General features: G+C 56.4%; 2 protein-coding genes across 2 annotated transcripts; one reads left to right on the plus strand and one right to left on the minus strand.

Moving 5' to 3' along the window:
- Positions 1-175: 175 nt before the first annotated feature.
- Positions 176-2,445, plus strand: GNMT (glycine N-methyltransferase). Its single transcript, XM_005486766.4, has 6 exons — positions 176-461; positions 587-714; positions 1,025-1,138; positions 1,640-1,782; positions 1,926-2,047; positions 2,144-2,445. The coding sequence occupies exons 1-6, from the start codon at positions 256-258 to the stop codon at positions 2,313-2,315; spliced, it is 885 nt and encodes a 294-aa protein (XP_005486823.1). The 5' UTR covers positions 176-255; the 3' UTR covers positions 2,316-2,445.
- A 1,205-nt stretch (positions 2,446-3,650) lies between these two features.
- On the minus strand, positions 3,651-17,618 carry PEX6 (peroxisomal biogenesis factor 6). The gene is made up of 17 exons (XM_074536772.1): positions 16,723-17,618; positions 16,487-16,647; positions 16,108-16,191; positions 15,343-15,445; positions 14,643-14,779; positions 14,456-14,567; positions 12,179-12,387; positions 11,875-12,067; positions 11,419-11,495; positions 11,199-11,331; positions 8,901-9,106; positions 8,740-8,801; positions 7,950-8,058; positions 7,122-7,238; positions 6,479-6,556; positions 4,543-4,682; positions 3,651-4,272 (listed from the first exon to the last, which is right to left on the minus strand). The coding sequence occupies exons 1-17, from the start codon at positions 17,581-17,583 to the stop codon at positions 4,136-4,138; spliced, it is 2,919 nt and encodes a 972-aa protein (XP_074392873.1). The 5' UTR covers positions 17,584-17,618; the 3' UTR covers positions 3,651-4,135.
- Between the last annotated feature and the right edge of the window lie 321 nt (positions 17,619-17,939).

Here is a 17,939-nt window from a genome sequence, read left to right on the forward strand (position 1 = left end):
AGGCAAAGGTCGGGGCCGTGAGGGGGCGCGGCGCGAGCGCTGCCGGGCGGCGCTCATTGGTGGGGGCGCGGCCAGGGGGGCGTGGCCTGGCCGGAGGGGCGCGACGCGAGCGTTGATTGGCGGGCGCGCGGGGGCGGACGCGGCGGGGATTGGCGGGCGCGCGGGGGCGGGGCGCGGCCAGGGGGGCGCGGCGCAGCCGGGCTGAGGGGCCGCGGCCGTGTCGGTGTCCGGGTGCGGGTCCCTGACGGCGGCGGGATGGTGGACAGCGTGTACCGGACCCGCTCGCTGGGAGTGGCGGCGGAGGGGCTGCCTGACCAGTATGCGGACGGGCGGGCGGCCCGCGTGTGGCAGCTGTACATCGGGGACACGCGGGACCGCACGGCCGAGTACCGCAGCTGGCTCCTGGCGCTGCTCCGCCAGCACCGCTGCCGCTCCGTCCTGGACGTGGCCTGCGGCACCGGGTGAGGCCCCGCTCCCGCCCAGCTCCCAGGTGTCCCTTCCCCCTGCTTCCCGGGGCCTCCCTGCCCGCGGCCATGCCCAGAGGCCCCCGTGTTGCCCCCAGCCCCGCTGACAGCCGTGTCCCCAGGGTGGACTCCATCATGCTGCTCGAGGAGGGCTTCCAGGTGACCAGCGTCGATGCCAGCGACAAGATGCTCAAGTACGCGCTGAAGGAGCGCTGGGAGCGGCGCAAGGAGGAGCCCTTCGACCGATGGGGTGCGGGGGCTGTGGGGGCCGGGAGGGGCTGCGGGCACTGACACTGCCCCGGCGCACTGGCCATGGCCCCTAGCAGTGCTCAGGCCACTCGTGTGGGACTGCCGCCGGCCCGGTGGCCTTGCTGCGGGCACCTGACCGTGCCAGCTGCTCGGCAAAGACAAGCCATAGTCCTTGCCTGGCTGGCTGCTGGCCAGAGGCAGAGCGAGCAGCCACAGGGGCTTGGGGAGGGCTGGGTGATGCTGGGATGGGGTCTCGCAGGCAGGGGAGGCTGTTGGGTGTCCCTAGCCTCATCCATTTCCCTGTGCTGCAGTCATCGAGGAGGCCAACTGGCTCACACTGGAGAAGGACCTGGAGAAGCCAGGGGATGGGTTTGATGCAGTCATCTGCCTGGGGAACTCCTTTGCACACCTGCCTGATTTCAAAGGTGAGTTGGGGCAGGGGAGAGGAGGGGGAGCACCTGTGCGTTCATGGTGTCTTCCAGCAAGCTGAGAATGTGTCCCAAGTCATGGCATTGTTGGGATGGGATTGCACACAGTGGAGCTGCTCTTTCATGGTGCATCTCTAGGGAGGGTGGAGCTGAGGCCCCACTGCCCCAGTCTGTGACATGAGTGGGCCCACTGGGTCATGGTAGGGGTTTGTGCACCAATGTACTGCTGTGACAAGGCTGGAGCACACCCAGACTTGTGCCACAAAGGCGGGTGGTGGGTTTCCCACGTGGCATGCTCTGCTCCAGTGAGGCTGAGAACGTGCCTGAGCTCATGCCACGGGTGGGGCTGTGGGTTCTGCAAGCTGAGATTTGGGGGCAGATGGTAGGGGCAGGTATTTGTGTGTGCATGTCTACGTGCGTACAGGTAAGATGAGGGCATATCCAGTACAGCCAGTGGGGTACAGCCAGTGCTTGGAGACGCCATAGTTTCCTCTCCAGGGGACCAGAGTGACCACAAGCTGGCTCTGAGGAACATTGCCAGCATGGTGAGGCCCGGGGGTGTCCTGATCATCGACCACCGCAACTACGATCACATCCTGGCCACGGGCTGCGCGCCGCCCGGCAAGAACATCTACTACAAGGTCGGTGGCTGGCACACCCTGCCCCATCCCAATTCCCTTTGCCCCAACCCCATGGCCTCAAGGGGGCCAGGCAGCAGGACTGTGCCCAGGCTGGGGGCCACCGAGTCCCCACAGGACACAGACATCCTCCTGTGCTCTCCCAGAGCGACCTGACCAAGGACATCACCACCTCGGTGCTGCTGGTGAACAACAAGGCACACATGGTGACCCTGGACTACACGGTGCAGGTCCCCCCCACTGAGGCAGGGGCAGACCCGGAGCTGAGGTGAGAAGACCTGCAGAGGTGTTGGCTCCTGCCATGGGGGGGTGGCTGGCACTGTCCCCTGCTGTCCCCTGCCTCACCAGCACTGCCTCCTTGCAGCAAGTTCCGCCTCTCGTACTACCCACACCGGCTGGAGGCCTTCACAGCCCTGCTGAAAGGAGCCTTCCAGGGAAAGTGCCAGCACACTGTCCTGGGTGACTTCCAGCCCTACACGCCAGGCCAGGCCCACGTGCCCTGCTACTTCATCCACGTCGTGAAGAAGACAGGCTGAGGGGGCTACGGACATGGGACTGTGGTGGCTGAGAGCTCCAAGCAGCTGTGGGTCCAAGCAGGGGGTGGGGACATGGCTGAGAGCCACCTGGGAGACCCCTCCCCTTAATTAAGAACACTTGTGAGAGCTACCTTGGGTCATGGTCCGTGTGTCCCTGTCTGGGCAGGGTATGGGGCAAGGGGGACAGCCACTGCCTCCTCAGGACTCTGTAGAAGGAGGTGCTCAGCCTGGGGGGCACAGGATGGGCGCAGGCACAGCTGCCCCACCAAGGCCCCAGCTGCAGGTGGGGCTTGGGGCTCCCCTTGAAGAGGGAAGGAGGGGAGAGCTGGCTCCCAGGTGGTTGCACACCCCAGCTGAGTCCCTGCAGCACCGCTCACAGCAGTGGGCTGGATCTGTTATCTCACCTGCACCTCCCAAACAGGTGCTGACTCCTGTTCTTGACACTCCCCAGCCCCACACAGGGGTACCCACACCCCCAGTGGAGCCTCCAACAGTGCTTCTGCTGTGGCTGCAGCTCCCTCCCTCCCACCCTGGAGGTGCCCAGATCCAGCAGCACGGAGCACTGCGGTCAGGGAGAGCCCTGCCTGAACACGCTCAGGCACCAGAGCCAGAGCCACAGGGCTCCAGGCAAGCACCAGCTGCAAACTCACCCATGGAATGCCAGAAGCTGCTGTGGAAGCAGGAGCCCCAGGGGGAGCAGGCCCTCACAGCCACGCCTGGCCCAGGGATCCAGCTGTCAGCAGTCTCAGTGCCTGCAGCAGCTGGGGCAAAACCTGGCACCAGCAACTCCCTGGGCTGCACAAAGCTGAGGGCAGCTCCAGTGCGATTTCTTGGGAAGCAGGGGATGTGCAAGGCCACCAGCAGCTGCTGTGAGGCTGCACAAGGAGGTGAGGCAGGACCTCACGGGGGTCTGGGCCAAGTGGTGCTCAGCACAAATTAGTGCAGACTGGGCAGCTCCAGGCTGTTCCAGACAAGGTTTGAGTATTTCAAAGGCTGAAGCTCCCCCTCTCCCTCTGACAAATTTTTCCTCTCATCCAATGGGAATTTCTTTTCTGCCACTTGCTCCCATTGCCACATGACCTGTCACCCAGTGTCTCCAGCAAGAACTGGGCTCCTTCTGCAGAGGGAGCTCAGCTCACAGCCAAGCAAGTGCCTCTCCCTCAGGCATTCCTGATCCAACAAGAGCTCCAGCCATTCTAGCAGGGTGAGAGTTGCCCCTCTTGTTCACAGGTGTGCTCCCCTCTCTACCTGCAGGACAATGATTTCTCTGCACCACCCAAAATTTTGCAGGGACCTTCCTGAGCCTACAGACACCAAAAGAAGCAACAACTTGCAGTCAGGCAGTGAGCACCTAGTGCTAAAACACCTGTATTTATTTAGAGACTATGTCAAGTCCAGGGCAGCTGGAGCAGCAGTGCCCTGTGTCCTGCTGCCCCTCTGGCCAGCACCTCTCATTGGGGGCTGACAGTCAAACAGCAGCTGCCTCCAGCCCTGCAGGTGCAGTTTGAGCCTTGCTCCCCCACCAAAGAATGGCCTCTCAGCCATGGAGACACCCCTACACTGCCCACAGCTCTGTCCCTGCATGGAAATCACCCTGCTACGTTCCCAGCAGCCACAATGCACTGCTGACACCTGAGGGACCCTCACAGAGCCCACCACCCTCCTGGGTGAGCAGAGCAGCACTTCCAGCAGGCCTTGGCTTGGGAAACTGCACAGTCACCATTTCCATCCAAGCTCAAAAGAAGGGAGCCCAGGAGGCATCAGAGGAGAGCAGGCAGTGCCTGTTTGTGCCTGTTCTGCAGTCCCAGCTCTGCTGAGCTTTAGGAGGCTGCAAACTTCTGCTGGATGAGTCTGTACCTGAGCAGCTCCTGCTCAGAGACTGATGGCTGCAACCTGGCAGCAGCCTGCAGAAAGTCTTCCATGGTCAGGATCAGAGCAGACTTCTCGGTATCCAGCCCTGCATGAGAGAAACATGGAAGGGCTGAGAACAGGAGCAGCTGGTAAGATCCAAAAGCCATCAAAGGAAAAGCTGTGTCTCTCTCCTTCCCCCTGGGGCCAAGATGACCACATCTGCAGAACCTGCCTGCCTGGCAATAACCCAGAGCCCAGCACTGTGGTCCCAAAGCTGCTGAGGATCTTCTCACACAGCCCAGCAGTGCTAACTCTCCTCTCTGCCCCTGTGCTGGGCTGCTCCAACAGCTGGCACAGGTAAGGGCAGGGCTCCTACCTTCCTCAATCCACTCCACCTTGCGTTTGACAGCACACATCATGGCATCTGAACACAGGGCATAGATGTCTGCTCCTGTCAGCTGAGCTGGGCATTTTTCTAGGATGGTGGTGAGATTCACAGAAGGATCCAGTTTAAACCTGCCAAGAGAGAAAAACAGAGGTGTAAAGGCCAAGAAAAAACAGATGAGTGTGACTGGGCAGGAACAAGCAGAGTACTCATGCTTAGCCGCCTCCAGAATGTGCTCTGCATGCTCAAAAAAAAAAAAAATTTGCTATACTGTTTTTTTCAACAGTCACTTTTCTTTGAAACATCTCTGCAGCAAGGTCCTCTCTCCTGCTAAGCAGGATCAAAGGAAACTTTGAATCACAGCACCACAGCACAGCATGGCCTGAGTTGGAAGGGATCTTAAAGATCATCCAGTTCCAACTCCCCTGCCACAGGCAGGGACACCTTCCACTGGACAACATGCTCCAAGCCCCATCCAGCCTGGGCTTGAACATGTCCAGGGATGGGGCATCCACAGCTTCTCTGGGCCTCTCTGTTTCCAGGCTAGGAAGCACAAAGGATGTAGGGATCAGTCTTGGAACCATGGTGCAGGACGAACTCTCCAGAACACCATCTGTTTATGCCACTGGTGTTTGACTTCTCACCTAGATAAATTAAGTGTTCCACATGCCTGGGAACAACCTGCAGTCATGGCTGGATGAGAACGTTTAATGAGAGACTACAAACCACTGTAACCCCAAACCACTCCATGAGAGCCACCCTGCAGACAGTGAGCCTCCCTCAGCATGAGCAGCAGCTGCTGGAGGGCATGGTGGCCAAGACACAGGGTGTGACAAGCTGCTGGCAGCCAGCCCACACTCTCACCTCTCCTCCTAACTCACAGTGACAGGGAGAGGTGATCACAGCTACCCAGGACAGAGTCCCTGCAGAGGCAGTCACAGCCACTCACCCAGCTGTGGTGGGGGGCACCTCTGCACCCCAACTGCAGGCCTGGCTTCTCTCCCTCCAGAGATGCTCTCAGGAGCTCAGAGCAGCTGGAAAAGCAGCCAAACCCTGCTGCTCAGCAATCCCACACAACCAGTGATGGGGAAGACACAGATCACAGTCTGAACACCCCTGTGTTGCAGACATCTTTTCATGAAAAATCCTTTCCTTAAGATTTTTCCTCCTGAGAAGCCTCAGGAACAAAATGTAAACAATGATTATCTGCTGCTGTGGAATGCAACAGGTGCATCTGTGATTGGCCCATCTTGGATGTTTCTAATTAATGGCCAATCACAGTCAGCAAGCTCAGACTCTCTGTCTGAGCCACAAGCTTTGTTATCATTCCTTATTTTTCTATTCTTAGCTGGCCTTCTGAAGAAATCCTTTCTTCTATTCTTTTAGTATAGTTTTAATCTAATATATATCATAAAATAATAAATCAAGCCTTCTGAAACATGGAGTCAACATTCTCATCTCTTCCCTCATCCAAGAATCCCTTTGAATACCGTCACACCCCTGAGCACCACAGGAGGAGAGGCAATGAGCTGAATGGAGCTGCCTTCACATTTGGATTGGCAAACAGCAGGGGAAATTCTCTTGCAGGAATCAAATGGGAGCTTCCTGTCCTGCAGCTGCACTGCAGTCTTACTACACCATCAGGATCTGGCTGAGCTCCATAAGAAAAGCACATGGCTGGAAAACTCTACCAACCCCTCCACTTGGACAGGCAGGCTGAGCTCCACCCATCCTGTAGAAAAACCAGTCCCAGCTGGAAATCGCTCTGTCCTCCTGCCCTACCCACTGGCTGCGGCTCAGCGACCTCAGGTGCTCCCCAGAGCTCAGACATGAATCCAAGATGGAGCACACCATGCATGAGCCTCAGGAGGGCTGTGACCCCCTGGAAGGTGGTGGCAGGAGGCTGCAGGAGCACAGGGTCACTCACCTCCTGGTGACAGCACTCAGCACCTGCAGCTGTGACTCCCGGTCCTCGTTGATGCCCACGTAGACCAGCTTGTCAAACCTGTCAGCACAGAGAGGGCAGCTGGGTACAGACCAAAGCAAACCTGCCACAAGGGCTCAGCCTTGTGCACCAGGAGCTGCAGGACAGCTCATTTTGCTGTCCAGTCTGTGGGTGATACAGAGCCTGAAGCAGCTGATGTGCTCGGAGGGGCAGCGGCAGGCTGGGGAAATGGACACACAGGAACCACCCATGGTCCAACAACAGCAGATACAAAGTGCTGCCCCAGGACAAGCAAGTCACAGGCTTGAGGAGTGGCTGGGGGGCAGCTGTGCAGAAAGGGCCCTGGGGCACCAATTCCTGCCATTTCTTGGTGCAACAGCAGCTCCCTCATGGCCCTGCTGTGCTGCTGGGGCAGCAACCAGAGCAGTGGGGGCAACAAGCTGTGGTATCTTACACTGCTGCTGCTACAGCCACAGGCACCAGCCCCCTCCTGGCTTTCTGTAAGCCAGGGGCCTTCACAAACAATCTCTGCAGAGGGAACGTGCTAGGGACACAGTCCTGCTCACCAGGGCCTGAGGAGCTGTGGGGAACCCCCCTGAGTGAGGCAGGGCAGGGTGGGACATACCTGCCCGGCCGTAGCAGAGCTGGGTCCAGGAGGTCAGGCCTGTTGGTGGCTCCAATGACAAACACCTCTCTGCTGGAATGAAGGCCATCAAGCTCTGCAAGGAGCTGTGAGACAACTCTGCAGAGAGCAAGACAGGACACTTAGAACTTGGCAAGTCACCCAGTGTCTCCCCTCAGCCACCAATGAAAAAGGAAGAATTGAGGATAGTGGCAGGTCCATTTCTCAGACTTCAGCTCCTGTTTCTCTTCCCTGAAGAGCCCTTACACAGCCATCCAGACTTCTCCATCAGCACAGCCAGCAAGCACATGGGCTCACTTCAAAGTAGTCCAAATCCCAGACAGTCCTTCAGAACAGGAAAACTGGATGGGGACTGCCAGCTTAGCAGAAGAGCAGAGGAGGCCTAGGGAAAATAACCCTGTTCCTGGGTATCTCTAAGCTGTACACACTTTGCTTCTACCAGGAGCACCTGAAAGGTTTCCCACCCCAGGGGAACAGCAGCTAATAGGAGGACAGAACAGCAGGGGTGTGAAGGATGACCTTGGAGAGGCCAAAGGGAGCACTTGGCAGCCACAGAAGCAGATGGAGGAGACTGTCTTAACCAAATGTTTGCACAACTAGCTTGGGCAATCGGGAACCTGAGGCAATGCAAACAGCAGTACTAATGCTCAGAGAGAAGAGACAGGCCATGCTGAGAGCTGAAGAGAGCAGAGAGGGGGAAAAACAGAGAAAGAGAGGTGGAATGGACTATGCCTTTCAGGGCAATCTCATGCACTGCCTGCAGCTGAGGCAGGAATCCTGCTCTCCCAAGGACACCTGATGCTCACTCACCTGTCCATGACACCCCCTGAATCTCCACTTCGCCCACGACTGGGGGCCAGGGAATCCAGCTCATCAAAGAAGATAATGCAGGGAGCAGCTGCCCTGGCTCTGGCAAACACTGTGAGGAGACAGCACAAAAGGTGAAAAAGACATGGAAGAGCAGTCAACAGCAACAGGACCTGCTACATTCCCAGCAGGGAACAGGTGTGGATGGAAACTAGATGTCCACTGTACCACCAACTGCTCCTGCCTGAGTGTCTCAATAGAATGGGGACAAGCAGCACTGAGCAGGATGGGCCCTGAGGCTCAGCTGTGACTCTGAGGAGCTGCTGTCCAAGCAGGAGGGCCCTGAGGCTCAGCTGTGACTCTGGGGAGCTGCTGTCCAAGCAGGAGGGCCCTGAGGCTCAGCTGTGACTCTGAGGAGCTGCTGTCCAAGCAGGATGGGCCCTGAGGCTCAGCTGTGTCTCTGAGGAGCTGCTGTCCAAGCAGGATGGGCCCTGAGGCTCAGCTGTGACTCTGGGGAGCTGCTGTCCAAGCAGGAGGGCCCTGAGGCTCAGCTGTGTCTCTGGGGAGCTGCTGTCCCATCAGAACACCAGGGACAGGAGCAACAGGAGCAGAGAGAGCAGGAGGGGAAGCTGCAGGCAGCAGGGAACGGACTGTAGGAGACAGCTGGGTTCAAAGCACTTGCTGAGAGCTGTGGGTGGGAGTTGGGAAGGGGGTTTAAGCCCTGCCTCCTTCCCTGAAGCTCTACAGAAAAGCCCCATGTCCCCACATGCAGGAGCAGGATGCACATCCTCACCATTGCGCACGTTCTCCTCGCTTTGCCCGACGTACATGTTGATGAGCTCTGGTCCTTTCACACTGTGGGGCAGGGAGAGGAGGAAGCCAGTTAGAGACACCCATGCCCTGCCAGCAGGAAGTCAGATCCATTGTGAGAACCTCCCTCACATTTCTCCTCACCTCAGGAATGTCATGGTGCATGTTGTTGCCACAGCTTTTGCCAGCAAGGTCTTCCCTGTCCCTGGAGGCCCGTACAGCAGCAGCCCAGAGCGGCACAGACCCAGGGACAGCAGCTCTGGGTGCTCCAAGGGCAGCTGGATAGTGTCCAGGATCTCCTTCTTCACCTCCTGCAGCCCACCAACATCCTGCCAGGACACTGAGGGGATCTGCCAAGAGAGGAAGAACCTTGTCAGCACTTAGTCCTTAGTGTGCCTGGGCAGCTCCAGTATCCAAAACTGACATTTCCCCTCTTTTGAGGTTTGCAAGGGAGAACCAAACTGTACAAACACATCCTCAGGCATGCTGCACTAACAGAGTGCACTTCATCTCAAATCCTCCACTGGGAGGAGGATCCCAGTGGAAGGAGGACTCCAATCCTGCCTCTGGGAAAATAAGTCAGCAAAAAGTATCTGCAGCTTCGAGGGGAGAGAGTCTTGCTGCAGGCAGCCTTTGGGATGCGTGAAGGAAGGCAAAAATAAGAATAAAAATTAAAAATTAACTGTGCAAGGGCTTCACACCTTGCAGAGGGACGGAACCTGGGCTGCCAGGAGCTCTGTGATGGCAAGGAGGATGTGACAGAGAGAAATCCTGCAGAACAGTGTATGGAACACTCACTGCTCTTGAAAGGAGGATGCAAGAGCAAAGTCCACGTGTGCTCATAAGGGGGTCAGCTGAAGACATCTGAGGGGTCAGGGAGAACAGAGAGAAGACACCAAACCTGAGATGGGTGAGCCAAGGCCTCTTGGGTTATTTTGTGCTGAGCAAAACTATCCCAGAGCATGCTGCTGCTCTGCACTTTAGGAATAGCTGGAATGCCACAGCATGCATGACATCCTCCTGAGAGTCAGAGCAGCTCTCCAGGGAAAGCCCCACACTTCCCCCCACACCTGCTGGTGCCAGCACAAGTGGGGAGTTCAAAAATAGCTTAGGGCAAAATTCTTCCCCCACCTCAGCTAATTTGCATCTCCTTCCTTCACTACTTGAAATGATGTTATCTTATTTTATTTCTTTAGCTGTCCACCAGGAAAATTAGGCCAAACAAAACAAGGATCTTCAGAAAAAAACAACTTTTAAAGCAAAAGGTCACTGGCCCTTCTTCTGCAGTGACAAGGAATGCAAGAGCTGCCCTCTCCTCTGCACTTTTGCTCATCCTGCCTTGCTAGAGAGAGCTCTACAGACATGAGCACAGGAAAACTGCAGCAAGGTTGTTTTCAGGGGAGCACATTGTAAGTCTAAGACAGGGTGCAGACACTGCTAACAAGTGGAGGTTTGGAATCAGCCCTCTCCAGAAGGCTCAGGCTGTAAGTGCAGACAAATGTGTGACTCACCAGAAAGTGCAAGCAAGGAACTGAAAGCAATGTTGAGAGTATCCAGGTCTGCTAATGGGCTTCCTGACCACAACCAATTACTAAAAAATCAATAAAGGAATGTAAAATGCAAACAAAATTAACTCCCATTCACACAGCTCAGTGCTGAGCATGCTCTGTGGTTATCTGTCTTACAGCAAACTTGGCAAACCCCATTAAACAGAGATCACTGCATGAATTAAGTGGGCAGCTGGGGAAGGTGCCAGAGGAACTGCTCCAAGGCCAAGGCTTCCTGTCCTGTGCTGAACTCAGCTGTTGGCACTTATGGGCATGGAAAAGAGCTTCTGTTCACTTTGCTTGGTCCTAACACCACATTGCCCAGCCAAACCAGTCACCCCAAATGCTGCTTCCCTGGGGCCAAGCTGCTAGGGAAGATCACACCCCTTCTGAGCAGCTGACTGCTGCTTTTCTCAGACTCTCCATGTCACTTTCCCTGAAGAAATCCCAAGTTCTTCAAACTGCCTGTCTGTCAGAAAAGTCCATCCCAGCTCAAGCAGCATCCAAGGCCAGAGATGAAGTCTAAGACTTATCACATCTGTGGAGAAACTGCCCCCACCAGCCTGTGCCACAGCCTCTCTGTCCCCTCAGGCCAGGTGGCTGGGGAGATCTCAGGGAGGCAGCTCTGCCCCTCAAGCTGCACAGCTGGCACCCCTCCAGCACCACTGGTCTGCATTTAGCACTGCACGAGCTTCCCTAACAAATTCCAAGCCAAGAGGGTGAAAACTGATGGGAGAAAGTCCAGAGGACTCTTTCCCACTGAAAGCTGAGCGAATACAGGGAAGGACAGAGCAGGAAGCAACGTGTCAGAACACAGCCCTGCAAGATCTGTGATGGGCATCTTGAGCCAAGAGCTCTGCAGAACCCAGCCCCTCCCTGGGCCCCAACATCTCACCTTTGGGGCTCCCACGGCCTGTGAGTGGGCATCATGCAGCTGCTCCAGTGCAGCACTAAAATCCTCCTCGAGCACCGGGAACCCTGCAGTGCAAAAATCCCTCTCCACTTCCTCGCTCAGCCCGCCTGGAAAACTGGTGAGGAAAGAAAGGGAAAGGGGTCAGACTGTGTCCCACTAGTGGCTGCAGGCCCTGCCCTCCCCACCCTGCTGCCTGTGCTACCTCAAGGCCTGGATGCGGGTGCAAGCAGCCCGGCTGCTGTGGGACAACAAGGCACAGAAATCTCCCAGCACAAATCCCTGTGAATGTGGAAACAAAGAGCATCACTTCAGTCCCTCACCACAGCTACACCTAGGCCATAAAAAGCATAGGGAAAAATTCCTTGCAGAGCTGTTTCTTGAGCAAGTTCCTGCTTAAAGGCTCTAGCTTCAATTTTTTATTTTTTATTAGCAGAGCTGAACATCAGCCAACACCTCTGCAAAAGGTGTGCACTACAAATCTGCATTTAAAAGCTGATGTCTGAGCACCAGGATTAGCCACAGAAGAAGTTGTTTGGGCTGTGGGAATTACCCCTTTCTCCAAGACCAGCCAGGGGAGATTGGCCCAGCACTGCCAGCCTGGCCATCCCCATGTGCTGCTATGCTTTTACTCACTGCAGTCCTGCGTGCTTTTACTCACTGCAGTCCTGCGGGCCAGCTTGGACAGGCTCACTTCTTTGCCCAGAGGCAGGCTGGCAGTCAGCATGCTCAGCATCAACCTCCTCTGCTCCTCTGAAGGGGCCTCAATCTTCACCTCATGGAGGAAAGCAGTCTGCACATCTGTGGGAACATCCTGGGGCTTGCAGGTTGTGCCAATCACCAGCACGGGGTGGCTGTGGGGAGAAAAGGGACAGTGCATGGTCTCAGCTCTCTGTCTCTGCTTCTCCCTTGGCAGAAGCAAGCAATTACCTTGAATACCCACAGCAAACGTGCAGGGTCCATACCTCAGTGCTGGCTCTGTGTCCAGGAGCAGCTGCCTGAGGGTAGCAATGACCCTGGCGTCCTCCCCGAGCCCGTCTCGCTCTCTGCCAAGCACCTCGATGTCTTTGAGCAGGAGCACACAGGGCTGGTACTGCTGGGCCTGGCTGAAGGCCACCTGCACTTTCTCCTCTGTGGCTGCACTGGTGTCACTGCACAAACTGACACAATCGACCTGCCAGACACACAGACAAGGCAGTTGCAACATGCATGGCTGGGGGGACATAGGACAACATTCCACAAAGCTTTGCACAGGCAATTCAAGGCTCAGAGGAGATCAAACTTGGTGTTTCACAATAATTCCTGAATATGACATTCAGGTCATACTCAAAATAGGCACGTTCTGGATGCCTTAGCATGGATAACTGGCTGTCTCTTGCTTCTCTGCAAGAGGTGAGGCAGGCAGGAGGGTCTTATCTGAAAAAGGTGAGGTAAAGGGACCAGAGAAATCAATACAGTGGATATCACAGCTCAGCAACCTCAGCTGGAAGAGATGAGAGCTGGAAGGGAGATGAGAGCTGTGGAAGCCAGGGAGGACAAAGTATCTTGCACAACAGTGCAGTAAGCAGAGGAGGAGGCCCAGGAAACTGCTCAACCAGTGCCAGACCGGCTCAAAGTGCAGGAGGAAGGTGAAGGTGATGAGTGTTTGGGGGGAAGTTAGAGATGGCAGGAGGCCCAGACACTGTTTACAAAGCAAACACTTGCTGAAGTCATGCAAGGGAAGAGGTGACTGGTGAGCCTTGAACAGCAGCCTGGGAACAGGCAGTGCTGCCTCCTGGTGCTGTGAGGCTGTCCAGGGAGACTCAACCATCCCCAGGACTCCCTGAGCTTCATCCTCAGCCTGAAGCAGGGAGAACATCTCCCTAAAGGGCAAGGACAGGGACACAGCGCAGAGGAACTCCTGTGCTCCATGTACTACAGAAAAAACCCAGGAGTTAGGGTTGTAATGGCAGCAGTATCTGTATGCAAGCACTGAAAGGCAGAGAGAAAGGACAAAAAGTTGTTTATCAAGTGGTGGACATTAGATTTCCTTCCACGAAAAGAGGAATCTTCCAGCCCTATTCTTTCCATTTTTCTTCTTCTTCTTCCATGTCCTTGCAAAATTTCAGAAAGTCTCCTAGCACGTGACTTCCTCTCACTTTTGCAAACATAACTCTACAGATCCGAGGAAATTAAAACATTTGTGGGATAATCCTGGACTGTCAGAGTGAACAAAAGAGGTATGCTGGAAGAAAATAGCAATTTTAACAAGTCACTGAAGACTCTGCTGGTTCCCAGAACCTTTTGTGCTGGACAGAGACAGGTGCTAGACCTCATTTTGGCCATCCAGGCACATAACATTCCCATCAAAAGAGCTTTTTCCAGTCAGATGTGGTTTAGTAACAGTAGATTTCTCATCCAAATTCTCTCACCTATACAGAGCAACATCTCCTTTAGCTTGCCTCCTCCCACCAGCTTCATCTGACAATCACAGGCCTCATGCTGGCACAGGGAAAAATAAACACCTTCCATGCTCTGCTGACCTCTCAAGCCCTTCTGAAAAATCTCTTTCAAAAAGATCTTGTAAAAACTTGTATCAGACTCTCTCTTCATTCTTTCTTTTTCAAGCTGAAGAATTTATTCAGTTTTTCCCCACACAGAAGCTGGTCTAGACCCCTGATCTTACCCAGTGTCCTTCTCTGAATTTTTCCAGTTCAGTTTTATGCTTTTGTGATGGGGAGACCAGAACTGTGCATGATGTTCAAGCTGTGTCAAGAAATGGATTTGCACAGAAACAGCACCCACTCTTGAGTTTGTTTCATAAAATGTGATTTGATTTTTTACACATACAGAAAGCAGAGCACAAGTTTTCAGGGGGCCATTGACATAAAACCAAATCCTTAATACTGACAGTCAGCTGGAACTGTATCATATTCCACATTAAACCAACTCCAGTGAATTTCACATGCCATTTCACTGCTCTGGCAGGGGGTGCTAGTGAATGTGAACACAGTCACAGAGCAGCTGTTTTACACACCAAGAGACTTTGAGCCAGGTCTGGTACACGTGCTAGCATGAAACCAAGGGTTTCTTTTCTTTTCCTTCAGCTAAAGAAGATCTCAGCATTATTTGTCTGCATCTGCACATGGAAGCAACTCCTGGATAGGCTCATGTCCTGGCTGCAGCAGGCCCGACTTAAAACACATTTCCATAATCCTGTGTCTGCTGTAAATCCACCAATCCACTGTGCCCAGAGGAATTACCTTGAGGAGGTGGAGGTTGAGGCAGCTGCACACAGCTCTGACAGCCACCAGCTTCCCGCTGCCGCCGGGCCCCGAGAGCAGCACGCTGCCCACGCCGCTCAGCGCGCTGGCCCTGCAACACACACCGAGGGGAGCTCTGCCCGTGCCCCAGCGCTCCCAGCGCTCTCCCCAAGGAATTCCCACTCACCGACGGCGCAGGTGGGGCCGGAGGGCATCGCAGAGCTGCTTCACCACGTCAGAAAGCCCTGCAGGAGACAAACTGCTCCAGAACTCACTGCTGTTACGGGCTGGGGCAGATGGGACAGTGCTGTTTGTTGAGCCCACCTGTGAGAAAGCAAAAACATCATCCAATAAAGACCGGTGCCAAGTGACAACATCTGTCCTGAAATGTCATTTTCCAATGGCAGGAGTGTGACAGTGGTCACAAGGGTCTTCAGGGTGAGAGAGAGACGAGAATGATGAATCTATGTTCAGAAGGCTTGATTTATTATTTTATGATATATATACTACATTATAACTATACTAAAAAGAAATAGAAAGAAAAGTTCTCTGAAGGCTAGCTAAGCTAAGAATAGAAAAAGAATGAATAACAAGTCTGTGTCTCAGCAGAGAGTGAGACCTAGCTCTGCCGTGAGCGGTCAGTAAATCTAAACATCCACAGGAGACCAATCACAGATCCACCTGTTGCATTCCACAGCAGCAGATAACCATTGTTTACACTTTGTTGCTGAAAATTCTCAGCTTCAGCAGGAAAAATCCTAACGAAAGGATTTTAATGAAAAGAATGTCTGTGACACAGGAGGCACAAGCCTCCCCAGGTACATTTGTCATCCACAGTACAAGCTCAGCCTCAGATCTCCCCTCTCTGCTCTCCACCAACATCTCACCAGATAGAGAGACGTGTTCTGGGTGTCCACCAGGTAACCCTCGGACTGCTCGCCTTCCACCATGCCTACGATCTTCTTCACCTTGAAATAAAGCTCTGGCCACCTAAGGGAAAACAAACAAGCACTCTGAAGTGCTTAGCCAAGATCTTGAAGGAAGGAACAATATAAATGTCAACAAGTAAACAGCTGATAAGCACAGGTAAGCAGAGAAACTCTAGTCCTCCTGCAGTATGCACAAGGATCAGCCAATGGGAATGTTGGGAATGCCACTGGGAACACCCTTATCCTGATACAAAGGGAACGTTCTCCCATTTAGCACAACTGTCCCAAAGCCACACGAGCAAAACCAAGAAAGGCAGAACTGGTGGCCAAACAAAGTTATTCTAATGTGAATTCCTAGGGCTTATATGCAAATTTGTTGTTTGTCACAAGTTGAGAAGCCCAGCTCCAACTTTGCTTTATGTGGCTCTGATGCCCTCAAGTCACCCTTTCCTCTTCACTCTTTATCCCCATCAGTTGCTCTACCTCTTTTTTCCCTTTCTTCCCTCCCTGACTATTCAAATGAGCTAACAGAGGCCTCCCTCTTAGCTTCAGCCCTCCATAATCCAGCAAAAACATTTCCCTCTTCCCAGTACGTTAACACACAGATAAAACAATAAAATCCAGGGATAGATCAGAATGGAATAAACTGATTTCAAGAGAGTCAATCATGGAAAAGCATCTTTGCTCTTCTGATACCAATAGAGCCACAGTGTGTTGACCTACCTTAGGAACTTGTCTGCATTTAGTTCTATAAACTCAGCATTTCCAAATGTTGGAACACACAGGATATCTCCCTCTTGGACCAGCCTACAAAAAACCCAGAGAGTTTCATCAGTGAAAGAGAGTAAATCCTTCTGGTTGTGTGGCCTCCCTGCCCTGCACCACTTGTGTTTCTACAAAAAACACAGAGATTTGAGGATGACTTCTGAAGGACAGGACAAGAAGTGTTGCGTCCAAGCAGAGCATACTCCTGACAGGACAATGCAAGGGGATATTCTAAAGCAACACAGCACCCGCACTGGGGGCGTGGATGTGCACATCCCCAGCGTGTGGCACGGACGGACAGTGCCTCTGCCCCGAGCGCGCACCGCGCACAGCTCACCGCGGCGTTTCGAAGTGCCTGTAGAGCACGCAGCCGTAGCTCCCCCGGCTGTTGTACGCCGGCGAGCACACGATCTCCAGGTGCAGCTCCTTGGCGAACGGCGGCACAGACAGCACGGACCGGCTGCCCTTCCCATCCGCGGCTCCGCTCCTTTCGTACCTCTGCGGAGGGCACGGGGCGCACCGTGAGCCGCGGCTGCCGCCGCCGCGCTCCCCGTCTGCCCGGCCGTGGCTCACCTGCAGCCGGAGCTGTGCGGCGGCGGCGGGGTCGCAGCCCAGGTTGAAGGCCAGGGCCGGGGCCAGCAGCGCGGTGCCGTCGGGCGGCCCGCGGCGGGCGGCCCGCGGGTACTCCCATGGCGGCGGCCGCGCCAGCAGCGCCGCCAGGTGCTCCCGGGCCGCGCCCTCGGCGCCCACCCGCACCCACTCGCCCTGGAACAGCCCCAGCGCCAGCAGCCCGCGCCGGCTCACCCACACCTCCGCGCCGCCGCCGCCGCCCGCCCCGCCGGGCACCGCCCGCAGCCGCGGCCCGGAGGCGGCGGCGGCGAAGCGGGAGACGAGGGGCGGCGCGGCGGCGGAGGGGGGGCGGCCGCGGGCGGTGCCCGGCGGGGCGGGCGGCGGGGGGGCGAGGGCGGTGCGCGTCCCGCTGCCCAGCAACCCCTGCAGCGCCGGGCGCGCCTCCAGCACCAGCGGGCCCGGCCCGGGACCCGGGCCCGGCAGCGCCTCGCCCCGCCGCGCCACCACCGCGCCGCCCGCCAGCCTCCCGGCCCGGCCCGCCGCCCCCAGCAGCACCCAGGCCAGCGCCGGCGGGCGCCGCACGGGCCACACGGCCACCCTGCGGCCCGCCGCCAGCCCCAGGCGCCGCAGCAGCGCCCCGCGCAGCCACAGCTCCGCGCCGCGCCGCCCGCCCGCCTCCAGCGCCACGGCGCTCAGCAGCACCGGCTGCGCCCCGCCGCGCCCTGCCGGCCGCACCGCCAGCACCAGCGCGCCGCCCCGCCCGCGCAGCGCCGCGCACAGCCCCGCCGGCGCCAGCAGCAGCGCCGTGGCCGGCCACAGCTCCGCCGGCGGCGCGTCCAGCGGTCGCAGCACGGCCACCGCCATCGCGCCGGCAGCAGGGGCGGAGCGGGGCGGAGCGGACCGGGGAACAGGCAGCGGGGCCGGGCCGGGGGGGAGCGCGGTGCCCTACTCACTCCGCCCAGGCCGCAGAGTGGGAGGTGCGCTCCGGGCTGGGGCGCTGCGCTCGTTCCGAGCCGTGCGGTCGGCAGCGACACCCCGTGACGGTGACACTCGGGCCCGTCCTCCCCGGTTCCCGCAGCCTGCAGCCTGAACCTGCGGATTTCCCCGCCCAGAGAGGGAAGGTTGCCAAAAAGGCGGGCGAAAATTTTGCTGTTCCGCGCCCCCCCCGCGAGGGTCACGGCCGCACAGTGTGGGATCGGGGGAAAGGACACTCGGTGGCC

Source organism: Zonotrichia albicollis, chromosome 3 (assembly GCF_047830755.1).
Source record: "Zonotrichia albicollis isolate bZonAlb1 chromosome 3, bZonAlb1.hap1, whole genome shotgun sequence".
Taxonomy (NCBI): Eukaryota; Metazoa; Chordata; class Aves; order Passeriformes; family Passerellidae; genus Zonotrichia; species Zonotrichia albicollis.